At 48.5% G+C, this 12975-nt stretch overlaps 1 protein-coding gene across 1 annotated transcript in view; it reads left to right on the top strand.

Annotated features, from left to right (window-relative positions):
• The window catches only part of LOC149434658 (transcriptional enhancer factor TEF-1), a 69617-nt gene that overhangs the window by 10926 nt on the left and 45716 nt on the right, over positions 1 to 12975 (top strand). The window contains exon 4 of the mRNA XM_089663549.1: positions 4279 to 4403. Within this exon, the coding sequence (XP_089519675.1) occupies positions 4279 to 4403 (125 nt within the window). The remainder of the gene's footprint in view (positions 1 to 4278; positions 4404 to 12975) is intronic.

The following is a 12975-nucleotide window of genomic DNA, read 5'->3' on the forward strand; positions in this document are numbered from 1 at the left end:
CCAGCTGTCTGCAGGGCCAGGACAAGGGGTGGGTGGAAGGGGCGGCTGCCCTGGGTGCAATGGCTTCCTGTAGGGATGGGGGCACCTTCCTTCTGTTAGAAGGCTGACAGGAGTAGTGACAGTGGCAGTGATTTTGACAAGCGAGTGACTACTAGGCATAAGACTGCTTAACCCCTTCACGCCGGCTCCTCCCGGCCCTTTAAGCGTTTCAGAAGCTGGGACGGGCGGGGCTTAGGGATCATGTGACACGTCACGGCGGTCACATGATCAGGAAAGGTCCTGATCGAAAGAGGAGATCGGGACCTTTCCGTGAGTACCGGACATGTGTGCTGGGAGCGGGCAGGGCGCGCGCTCTCAGCACATATTTTTTTTTTTCATTAGAATGCGAAGACGCTGGGAGGCAACACATTTGTGTGCGGCCGGCGTGAAGAGGTTAAAGTGGAGTTCCACCCAAAAGGGGAAGTTCCGCTTTTAAGACTGGTCCCCCGCTCCCCATTAAGGATTGGCAACTTTGGGGAACAGGTACTCGAATTTGACAGGTACCCGCTCCCACTTCCTCTGCGATCGCCTAGGCGATCGGAAATGGAAGTTGTCCTCCTCCCCCCCCCCCCTCCCTCCCCGAAGTCTTGTGGGACACGTGACAGGTCCCAGAAGACTACGGAGCCATTCAGGAAGCGCAGCGCTACTCGCGCATGCGCAGTGGGTACCCGGCTGTGAAGTTGCAAGCTGTCACAGCCGGGTGCCCACACTGAAGATTCTGGCGTCTGGAATACAGGACCGCTCCCTATTAAGGATTGGCACCTTTGGGGAACGGGTACCCGAATTTGACAGGTACCCACTCCCACTTCCGCTGTGATCGCCTAGGCGATCGGAAACGGAACTTGTCTCCCCCCCCTCCCTCCCCGAAGTCTTGTGGGACACGTGACAGGTCCCAGAATACTACAGGACCATTCAGGAAGTGCAGCGCTTCTCGCACATGCGCAGTGGGTACCCGGCTGTGAAGTCGCAAGCTGTCACCGTGGGGTGCCCACACTGAAGATTCCGGCGCCTAGAATACAGGACGGCCGGTGAAACGGGCAACGGCCGGGGCAACGCAGGATCGTGGGACAGGTAAGTGGCTGTTTTTTAAAAGTCCGCAGCTACAGTTTTTGTAGCTTCTGACTTTTATTTTTTTTTACAGAGTGAGTGGAACTCCGCTTTAAGAATGGTGGGGGGGTTCTGTAGTCCTGTCCTAGGGTGACAACCCTGCTCCTCCACAGATAAAGTATGGTGTGTGTTGTCACCCTAGGAAAAGCTAAAAATAGGACAAAAAGCCTGAAAAAAAAAGAAAACTAATACAGCCACCACATCTAAGGACTGATAAGCTGAAATATATGACAGATTTTGTAGCTGCTGACTTTTATTTTTTTACAGAGTGAGTGGAACTCCGCTTTCAGCTTGCACATCATGAACCTGGGGGGAGGAGGGGTGCATTTTGGCATCTTTGCCCTGGGAGCTGGATGGCCTTGTCCTGCATTGGCAGTCAGAATACAATGATCGCTGCTGGCAGCTATAGCCTTCAGCAGTGATTGAAAAAAAAAATGACCTGACAGGCTGGTTGTACTGAAGTCGATCGATGGATTGACTTCAGTACAACCAGCCTGCCCATAGATGGATTTAAATTTTACCGGTTCCTGCTTAAGCGACCGAATTTCAATCTGTCCATGGCCGGCCTAATGCAGACCATAGACGGTTTGAAAATCGGCCTATTTTTAAAAGATTGATCAGCCAATTTTCGCACTGTTAGCGGGTTAATTGGTCGGCTGGTTTTTGTTTTTTTGCACTTTTGGATTATCGATCGTGTTGGAAAATTTGTGGAAAACTACCGATTTTCACGGAAATGATGGCCGAGTCATACAATCTTTTTAACGAAAAGCCGTGACCTGGAAGGAACAGAAGTTTTGGCTGTTATATGGGGCGAACTTTATGACTCGGTCGGCCGATTTTTGTAATCGTTGGTGGTAACGTCTGTTTAACGAATGACCGATTTTTCATCTATCGTTCGAAAAAACACGCGGTTTTCGAGCCGTCTATGGCCTGCTTAAATCTGAACACCAGGCAGACACAGATATACACAGATAAAATACATGAGAGCTGTATTACCTGCTGAAGGATTTCCATTTCTGTCAATCCATTCCTGATATTTACACAGCTCTGCTCTGTTTGGCCTGTTTTCTCTGATGCAGTTCAGTAACCGTTACTACTCTTGTCTCCCCCCCCCCCCCCAGCCTGTAATTGGACAGTGAAAGCAGAAGCAGCCTGATTGAGCTCATCTCACTGTCCCTTTGCTCTCTCCTCCTATCAGCATGTCCTGTTTTAGCACAAGAACTTCAACACAACTTGATGGCTCCTTGTGCTTCTTCATTAAAAAAACCCAAAAACAAACAAAAAAACAAACGTTCTTTATTGTATTGATGAGCTGTGTAGATATGTCTTTGATATCTGTCTGGAGCAGGGGCGGACTGACCATTTGGAAACTCGGGCACTGCCCGAGGGCCCGGGGTCAGTAGGGGGCCCCATGAGATGCCCCTGGTACCTTTTTTATAGGCTTTTTTGAGTTTGGGCAAACACTCAGGGGCCCTATGATCCCCTATTGCCCGGGGGCCCCATGAGTTGTCAGTCCGCCCCTGGTCTTGTGACCTAGAATGTACCTGACCAGGGGCGGACTGACCATTTGGAAACACGGCACTGCCCGAGGGCCCGGGGTCAGTAGGGGGCCCCATGAGATGCCCCTGGTACCTTTTTTATAGGCTTTTTTGAGTTTGGGCAAAGACACAGGGGCCCCATGATCCCCTATTGCCCGGGGGCCCCATGAGTTGTCAGTCCACCCCTGGTCTTGTGACCTAGAGTGTACCTGACCAGGGGCGGACTGACCATTTGGAAACTCGGGCACTGCCCGAGGGCCCGGGGTCAGTAGGGGGCCCCATGAGATGCCCCTGGTACCTTTTTTATAGGCTTTTTTGAGTTTGGGCAAACACTCAGGGGCCCTATGATCCCCTATTGCCCGGGGGCCCCATGAGTTGTCAGTCCGCCCCTGGTCTTGTGACCTAGAATGTACCTGACCAGGGGCGGACTGACCATTTGGAAACACGGCACTGCCCGAGGGCCCGGGGTCAGTAGGGGGCCCCATGAGATGCCCCTGGTACCTTTTTTATAGGCTTTTTTGAGTTTGGGCAAAGACACAGGGGCCCCATGATCCCCTATTGCCCGGGGGCCCCATGAGTTGTCAGTCTGCCCCTGGTCTGGAGTTCAGCTCTAACATATGTTGCGGCGCCCCCTTCCTTTCATCATTTGAACTCCCCTCCCTTGCCCCCATCTCACCTCACCTCTCGTTCTAGAAATGCCAGCTATACAATAAAAAAGGGCGTTGCAATTCGCTCCTCTCCTGAACACAAATAGTTTCTTTTAATCCGTCTGGCTGTAATCTCGCTGGTACCGCAGAGACATCTTGATGAAATCCTTTCCTTCCAGTGTAGTCATTTCACGAAATGCTTAAATTCCTCCTCTATCCTCGGGGGGGACAGAACACAGGTGCGCCTCTAAGAAAGTGTAATTAACCCCCAGGGGCAAAGCAGCGGGCGGAAGAGTCTCTTCATGTTTTGTCTTCTGTTCTTCGGAATGGACGGACCTTTGAGAATTTATTTGTTTAGAATTTTTTTTTTTTTTTTAAATTTATAGCAATTTTATTTTTGTTTTGTTTAAAAAGACGATTAAAAAGAAACTCTTTTATGGAAAGTAAAAAAAAACAAACAAATCCGTCACATGGATTACTTGCAACATAATGGAGTTTGGAATGACGGCAAGCGTTGTCAACAAAGAGCAGAATAATGGGCCGTGGTTTCCAAAATGATGGAAAATATAATGACGGGTACAATCATTAGACAGAAACAGATGACGGGGCGGGGGGGGGTGACTTTTATTTAGTCGTCTGATATCATTTCAGTTGACATTTGTTTTTTTTAAGTATAGATCAGGGGTGGACTGACAACTCATGGGGCCCCCCAGCAATAGGGGATCATGGGGCCCCTGTGTCCTTGCCCAAACTCAAAAAAGCCTATGAAAAAGGTACCAGGGGCATTTCATGGGGCCCCCCACTGACCCCGGGCCCTCGGGCAGTGCCCGAGTTTCCAAATGGTCAGTCCGCCCCTGGTATTGAGGATTTCCCAGCACAGGAGTGAAGTGATGGAGCAGCGCTTTTACCCCCCCCTCCAAAACTGACACCGTCTGTTTACATTTCAGGTTTTGAAACCGCAGCGCCGCCTGCCTCCTCAGTCCCGGCATGGCAAGGTCGGTCTATAGGCACAAGCAAACTTCGATTGGTGGAGTTTTCAGCGTTTCTAGAACAGCAGCGGGACCCGGACGCTGTAAGTAACTTGTTGTCATGTAATAATTATAATATGTTTTAATTTGTATATCCAGGCATTGCCCGGGTTGGCCCCAGAACCTCGCTCCCCCCTATGGAGCATATAGTTACATAGTCTGGCTGAAAAAAGACAAAAGTCCATCCAGTTCAACCATTAAAAAAAAAAAAGTTATAATCCTATACCCACAGTCAGGGGCGGACTGAAAACTCATGGGGCCCCCGGGCAATAGGGGATCATGGGGCCCTTGTGTCCTCACCCACACTCATCCACACCCAAAAAAGCCTATGAAAGGTACCAGGGGCATCTCATGGGGCCCCATACTGACCCCGGGCCCTCGGGCAGTGCCCGAGTACCCGAATGGTCAGTCCGCCCCTGCCCGCAGTTGATCCAGAGGAAGGCACAAAAAACCCAGCAAAGCACGATCCAATTTGCTCCTGCAGGGGAAACAATTCCTTCCTGATCCCCCGAGAGGCAATCGGATATTCCCTGGATCAGCTTTACCTATAAATATTATATCCAGTTATATTCTGTGTATCCAAGAAAGAATCCAGGACTTTCCTACAGCAATCCACTGAGATGGCCACAACCAACTCTTGAGGGAGTCTATTCCACATTCTCACAGCTCTCACTGTGAAGAAACCTTTCCGTGTTTGGAGATTCAATTTCTTTTCCTCCAGATGTAAAGAGCGCCCCCTTGTCCTCTGTGATGACCTCAGGGTGAATAACTCTACACCGAGTTCACCAGGGGCGGACTGGGAGAGGGGACCCGCACAGGGAGAGAATGCAAACTCCAGGCAGGTGGTGCCGTGGTTGGAATTCAAACGGGGGTGGACTGACAACTCATGGGGCCCCCGGGCAATAGGGGATCATGGGTCCCCTGTGTCTTTGCCCAAACTCAAAAAACCCTATGAAAAAGGTACCAGGGGCATCTCATGGGGCCCCCTACTGACCCCGGGCCTTCAGGCAGTGCCCGAGTTTCCAAATGGTCAGTCCGCCCCTGGAGTTCACTATATGGACCACTGATGGTCACTGCAGGTCACATTTCCTTTCTCTTGTTCCTGTAGGAACATTATCACCAGGCTTGTATGATTCTTGTAAGGGCAGCTACTGGGAGGTCTTTTACTACTGACTTGATATACTCCCAGCCACGCCGAAACTCCTTGGCTTTTTCAGTGGATTTTTATGCATTGTTCCTTAGACATAAAGAAGATTTGTTTGTGTGTAGTGCCGGCTTTTTATCATGATACACATTCCTAGAACCGCATCTCCAAAGAGCTCCCTTCCCTACAGACGCTGTGTAGACAGGCTCCTGGGAGTCCACAGAAGGATCGAAATTTGGCTGGTTCAGAGTGTTGATCATTGGATATACTGTGTAATTATAGAATGTAACTCTTGGACATTTGGTAACAATGTTCATTGTACTTAAAGAGGCTTTTTAAAACGTTGACTGGTTAAAAATGTCAGATTCATCCAACACGTTTCGGGGGGGAAAGGACTGCTCCTTCAGGGGCAACGGATGTAGAAGAAATCGGGTGAGAAAACAGTGGAAGACCTGAATGAAGCCAGGAATGGGACTAGTGTGCTCTGACAGCAAAGTGTAAACTGGCTGACCATTTTTACGTCTATTGCCCAAGCCCTGAAGAAGCAGGAGTTATTTCCCCCGAGGCACGTTGGGTGTTCTTTCCCCTGAAGCGCATTGGATTATTCTGGTGCTCTTACCCACTAAATGTTTTACAAGATTTTGTAAGCAGAGCACATATTTGTGCCGGGTGCTCCATGCCACCCAGCCAAGAGTTGTACGTCTGCTGAGCACTTTGTTCCTTAGGATCAAAAAGGCAGCAGCCAACGACCTACCAATCAGGTCCATACACACCTTAACCTCTTCACGCCGGCCGAACGCAAATGTGCGGCCTTCCGGCGTCTGGGCCTAGACGCCGAGCGGCCGCTCATTTGCGTTCTATTAAAAAAGGACATATGTGCCCTGCCTGCTCCCAGCATACATGTCCGGTACTCACGGAAAGGTCCCGATCTTCTTTTTCGATCGGGACCTTTCCCGATCATGTGACGGTGTGTCACGGCGGTCACATGACCCTAAACCCCGCCCCGCCTTCCGGATTCTGAAACTCTTAAAGGGCCGGGAGGCGCCGACGTGAAGGGGTTAAAGTGGTTGTAAAGGTTCAAAGTTTTTACCTTCATGCAGTCTATGCATTGACACACACAGCGTGGCTCGACCCCACCCTCCAATCTCTCCTCACAGGCTCTGATTGAGAGTAGCAGGAGCCAATGGCTTCTGCTGCTGCCTCTCTCTCCAATGAGAAGGGAGAGAGCTGCTGCTGTAGTGCACATCGCTGGATAGACAGTTGGCTCCGATAAGTATGGAGGGGGATGTTTAGAACCGCTCCCCCATACTATGAGGACACTCTTGCATGCTCACTCCCGTTCATTGACACACAGAGCGTGGCTCAACCCCACCCTCCAATCTCACCTCATAGGCTCTGATTGAGAGCAGAAGGAGCCAATGGCTCCCGCTGCTGCCTCTCTCTCCAATGAGAAGGGAGAGAGCTGCTGCTTTAGTACACACCGCTGGATCGAGATTTGGCTCAGGTATGTATGGGGGGGGGGGGGGAGTTTAGAATGTATAGAATGCATTACAGGTAAAAAAAAAAAAAACTTTCTGCCTTTTAGACCCACTTTAATATCACCGCAGAATTACCTCCCCTAAGGAGAACTTACTCTTCCCCATTTTTCATGAGTCCGGTACTATTCGTATTCACCAGACAATAAATACAATACCTTGATGACCAGGGGCGGACTGACCATTCAAGCACTCAGGCACTGCCCGAGGGCCCGGGGTCAGCAGGGGGCCCCCTGAAATGCCCCTGGTACCTTTCATAGGCTTTTTTGGGTGTGCTTTGAGTGTGGGTGAGGACACGGGCCTCATGATCCCCTATTGTCCGGGGGCCCCATGAGTTGTCAGTCTGCCCCTGGTAGGGGGCCCCATGAAATGCCCCTGGTACCTTTCATAGGCTTTTTTGAGTGTTCTTTGAGTGTGGGCAAGGACACAGGGGCCTCATGATCCTCTATTGTCCGGGGGGCCCCATGAGTTGTCAGTCTGCCCCTGGTAGGGGGCCCCATGAAATGCCCCTGGTACCTTTCATAGGCTTTTTTGAGTGTTCTTTGAGTGTGGGCAAGGACACAGGGGCCTCATGATCCCCTATTGTCCGGGGGGCCCCATGAGTTGTCAGTCTGCCCCTAGTAGGGGGCCCCATGAAATGCCCCTGGTACCTTTCATAGGCTTTTTTGAGTGTTCTTTGAGTGTGGGCAAGGACACAGGGGCCTCATGATCCCCTATTGTCCGGGGGGCCCCATGAGTTGTCAGTCTGCCCCTGGTAGGGGGCCCCATGAAATGCCCCTGGTACCTTTCATAGGCTTTTTTGAGTGTGCTTTGAGTGTGGGCAAGGATACAGGGGCCCCATGATCCCCTATTTTCCGGGGGCCCCATGAGTTGTCAGTCCACCCCTGTTGATGACACAACTGTTACCACAAATTCACATGTAATGGAGGCTTTTCAGAATAAACCTCTTACTGGTGTCACCAAGACAGGACGTAAAGGAGGAAATCCACCATGATAAAAACCCAACAGAGGTTCTAACCTTTCCCACACTCCAGTAGTAGTGTGCACACAGCTCTTGGTGTACCTGTACGTTGTCCTATGGAGTAGGGTGCGGACGAGTATTTGTCTGATTCTCCTGTTCTGAGAATTGGGATTCCAGTGCGGGGAAGGCAGCGAGGGGCACCTGTCCCTTTGGCAGACTCAGCCGGCAGCTGCAGTGTGATCTAAGAGCTGTGTTTAGGTATGTCAGTGTAGATGGCATATAGAATGTCTCATTCCAGGAGCATTCCTGGGAGTCCGGACCGTCTTCTGCTGACACGTCTCTTCTTGTCACTGCAGCCTCTTCTCCAGCACATTTCATACGCTTGTCATTTCACTGTCTGGAGGCCCCAAGTCATTTCCACGTTTCTCCTTCACACACAAGAAAAAAAAAAATGGTGCTTTCTGCAGCAAAACCTCCTAATGTGTCACATTCCTGCTGCTGGTTCTGGGTGGACGGTGAAAGATGCACCCAATTAGGTAAAAGGGACTTGTCAAGAGAGAGATAATAAAGGAGCTGTCAAAGTACATGTACGCCCGATCGCTGAAATCTCATTGAAGCTCGAACATACATCAAAAGTCATTTCAAATGTCTTTAAATCTGGAGCTTTCTTAAAAATAATACCCGATGAGTCTGCCATTTAAGCATTTCCTGTTATACGGTGACAACGCTCTGACCCTGTCTCCTGGCTGCGCTCCTGCATTGTGATATGGGCAGCACAGTGGCTAAATGGTTAGCACTCCCGCCTGGCAGTACTGGGGTCATTGGTTCAAATCCCAGCCACGGCACCTCCTGCCTGGAGTTTGCATGTTCTCCCTGTGCCTGCGTGGGTTTCCTCTGGGTACTCCGGTTTCCTCCCACACTCCAAAGACATGCTGGGAGGTTAATTGGATCCTGTTAACCACTTCCAGACCGGACACTTTTACCCCTTTCCTGACCAGGGCAATTTTCAGCTTTCAGCGCTATCACACTTTGAATGACAATTGCGCTGTCATGCAACACTGTACCCAATTGAATTTTTTACCATTTTTTTTGAGACAGATAAAGCTTTATTTTGGTGGTATTTATTCACCGCTGGGATTTTTATTTTTTTTGCTATGTAAATGAAAAAGTCAAAAAATTTTGAAAAAAAGTGTTTTTTTTTTTTAAATTCTGCAAATAAATAATATTTCATCATAAATCTTTGCCAAAATTTATTCCGTTATCTTTTTAGTAAAAAAAAAAAAAATCCAAATTAGTTTATAACCAAAAATTATAATTTTTAAACATTTTTTTTTACATTTTTATTTTATTTTTTTATATTATTATTTTTTATTTTTATTTTTACATACTGTCACCCTAGCAGTACAGTATCACCATGGTGACACTGTACTACTTGTGGGGGGTGAAGATTTTTTTTTTTTTTTTTTTTTTTTTTTTACACTGATTGCTTTTACACCCATATAGGATGTAAAAGCAATCATTTCTCCTTCTCTCTGGCTGCATTCTTGCACTCATTGAGAAGTACTGAGTGAGCTGTGATTGGTCACAGCTTGTCACATGGTACAAGGCTGTTGTGAATAGCCTTGTACCATGTGACCTCTGTGATCTTTCACAGATTTCACACGTAGTAAGCAATGATGTCACAAGTGACATCTTGCTTACTACTTTGCGTGTGATCACTGATTGGCCAATCAGTGATCACATGATCGGGACCTCGTACAGAGGTCCCGTCCAACGATCGGTGTTTCACTGTGTCTGGAGGACACAGCGGGCACCGGATCGCAGTGCTGCGCGCTCCCAGGGAGCGCGCACAAGCAGGGTGCGGGGAGGCCGTTTATAAACGGCCACCCGACCCTGCAGTGCCACCGTCCGGCCGTTTATATGCAACGGCCGGTCGGGAAGTGGTTAAAATTGTTCCTAGTGTGTGTATGTATTAATGTGAGTTAGGGACCTTAGATTGTACGCCCCTTGAGGGTCAGGGACCTTAGATTGTACACCCCTTGAGGGTTAGGGACTGATGGGAATGTACAATATGTAAAGCGCTATATAAGTACCTGAAATAAAAAAATAATAAATAAAAATAGGTGTCCAATGTAGACTACAAGTGGACATTTCACACATTACAAAGGCCATGGCCTACCAGTGCCGACATCAGGAAACCAACCTTGAGATACACGAATAAAATATGCAGCGCTCATATGCAGTGGGTATTGAAAAGAATCACCCCCCCCTTCTTAAAATAATCCATTTTGTTGCTTTGCACCCTAAAATGAAGACAGACACAGTTCTTGTTTTATCCAGCAGTGTTTACTCAATGCAACTTATAACATCCAAGTGAAAGATATAACACCATCATGTCAGAAAAAAATAAAAAAAATTCAAACACTCACTAAGTTGTAAAAAGGATCCCCCCACTCAGGGGTGGACTGACAACTCATGGGGCCCCCGGGCAATAGGGGATCATGGGGCCCCTGTGTCCTTGCCCACACTCAAAGCACACCCAAAAAAGCCTATAAAAAAGGTAACGGGCATTTCATGGGGCCCCCTACTGACCCCGGGCCCTCGGGCAGTACCCGAGTGCTCGAATGGTCAGTCCGCCCCTGCCCCCACTCCTAAAAATGACTCAGTCAGCAAATCACCTTTTCAATGGCACACAAAGCCATGTGACTCTCAGCTGTGGTCATTTTGATTAGCTCAGTATGAAAAGAGCTTTTCTGGAGCATTTCAGTCCCTGGTAGTGCAATTGAAGCAAACAATCAACTATCTCCTAGATTGTAAGCTCCCAGGATCAGGTCCTCCTAACCCTCTTGTATTGAACTGTATTGTTGCTGTATTGTCTCCCTTATATTGTAAAGCGCTGAGCAAACTGTTGGCGCCATAAATCCTGTATAATAATGGGTGGCAAGTCACTGTCAAAAGATCTCCAGGATAAAATTGTGGACAGGCACAAGTCAGGAGATGGATACAAAAACGTTTTGAAGGCTTTATCAATGCCTAGAAACAGAGTGGAGTCTATTATTAGGAAGTGGAAGGTATTTGGCACAACACAGACCCTCCCTGGATCAGGACGTCGCTTCAAACTGAATGAAAGAGTCAGGAGGAAACTGGTCAGAGAGGCCACCAAGAGGCCTTCAGCAATTCTGAAGCAGTTGCAGGAATTGACGGTCATTGTGTGCATGTGACAACAATATCACAAATTCTCCCCAAATGTGGCTTGTATGGGAGGGTTGCAAGAAAAAAGCGAGTCATCAAGAAAGACCACATGCAGTCATCACTGAGCTTTGCCAAACACACCTTGAAGATTCTGAGGCCACATGGAGAAAGGTGTTCTGGGCAGAGGAGACTAAAATGGAATGATTTGGCCTCAACACTAACCAATATGTCTGGTTGAAATTCAATCCAGCTCACCATCCAATTACCACCATTCCTACAGTAAAGCATGGCGGGGGGGAGACATCCTGTTATAGGGGGTTTGTCTGCAGCAGGGAAAAATGGACGGGTCAAAATACCATCAAATTCTGGAGGAAAATCTGCTGCCCTCTGCCAGAAAGTTGTCATTGGGAAGAAGGTTTACCTTCCAACATGACAATGACCCAAAGCACACCGCAAAAATGAGCCCACAGTGGTTGGAGGAGAAAAAGGTACATGTCCTTGCATGGCCAAGTCAGAGTCCGGACTTAAACCCCATTGAAAATCTGTGGAATGACTTGAAGTCTGCAGTCCACAAACGTCCCCATCAAATGTAACTGAACTTGAGCAGTTCTGCAAAGAAGAGCGAGCAACTATTGCAAAGTCTAGATGTGCAAAGTTAGTAGATGGGGCGCAATTCCTCCCAATAAAACCAATGATGTTGCATAGTTTACTCCCACCAACCATAGTCTTGCCCCCCCCCCCCCCCCTAAAGCCCAAAGTCAACTGGCCCTTTGCTTAAAAAGTTTGGCCACCCTTGGCCTACGTAATGATGCTCAGGGGGTTTGTCCATAGGCTACATAATGATGCTAAGGGGGTTTGTCCATAGGCTACATAATGATGCTAAGGGGGTGTGTCCATAGGCTACATGATGATGCTAAGGGTGCGTGTCCATAGGCTATATGATGATGCTAAGGGGGTGTGTCCATTGGCTACATGATGCTAAGGGTGTGTGTCCATAGGCTACATGATGATGCTAAGGGGGTGTGTCCATAGGCTACATGATGATGCTAAGGGGGTGTGTCCATAGGCTACATGATGATGTTAAGGGTGTGTGTCCATAGGCTACATGATGATGCTAACGGGTTGTGTCCATAGGCTACATGATGATGTTAACGGGGTGTGTCCATAGGCTACATGATGATGTTAACGGGGTGTGTCCATAGGCTACATGATGATGCTAAGGGTGTGTGTCCATAGGCTACATGATGCTGCTAAGGGGGTGTGTCCATAGGCTACATGATGATGTTAAGGGTGTGTGTCCATAGGCTACATGATGATGTTAACGGGGTGTGTCCATAGGCTACATAATGATGCTAAGAGCGTGTGTCCATAGGTTACATGATGATGCTAAGGGGGTGTGTCCATAGGCTACATGATGATGCTAAGAGGGTGTGTCCATAGGCTACATGATGATGTTAACGGGGTGTGTCCATAGGCTACATAATGATGCTAAGGGCGTGTGTCCTTAGGTTACATGATGATGCTAAGGGGGTGTGTCCATAGGCTACATGATGATGCTAAGGGGGTGTGTCCTTATGCTACATAATGCTAAGAGGGTGTGTCCATAGGCTACATGATGATGCTAACGGGGTGTGTTCCTGACACTGTGGGCTCCCAGGAAGGAGTTTGTTGATGCTGAGCGTCCCTCAACATGGAAATCACCATGAAGGACCAAGCTATGGGAGAACAGCTGGCGCATGGAGTCAGAGTGCTGTGTTGGCTTTAAAATATGCAATGACCAGGAC

This window comes from Staurois parvus, unplaced genomic scaffold (assembly GCF_062004578.1).
Source record: "Staurois parvus isolate SC_StPar_1 unplaced genomic scaffold, SC_StPar_1.0 ptg001718l, whole genome shotgun sequence".
NCBI lineage: Eukaryota > Metazoa > Chordata > Amphibia > Anura > Ranidae > Staurois > Staurois parvus.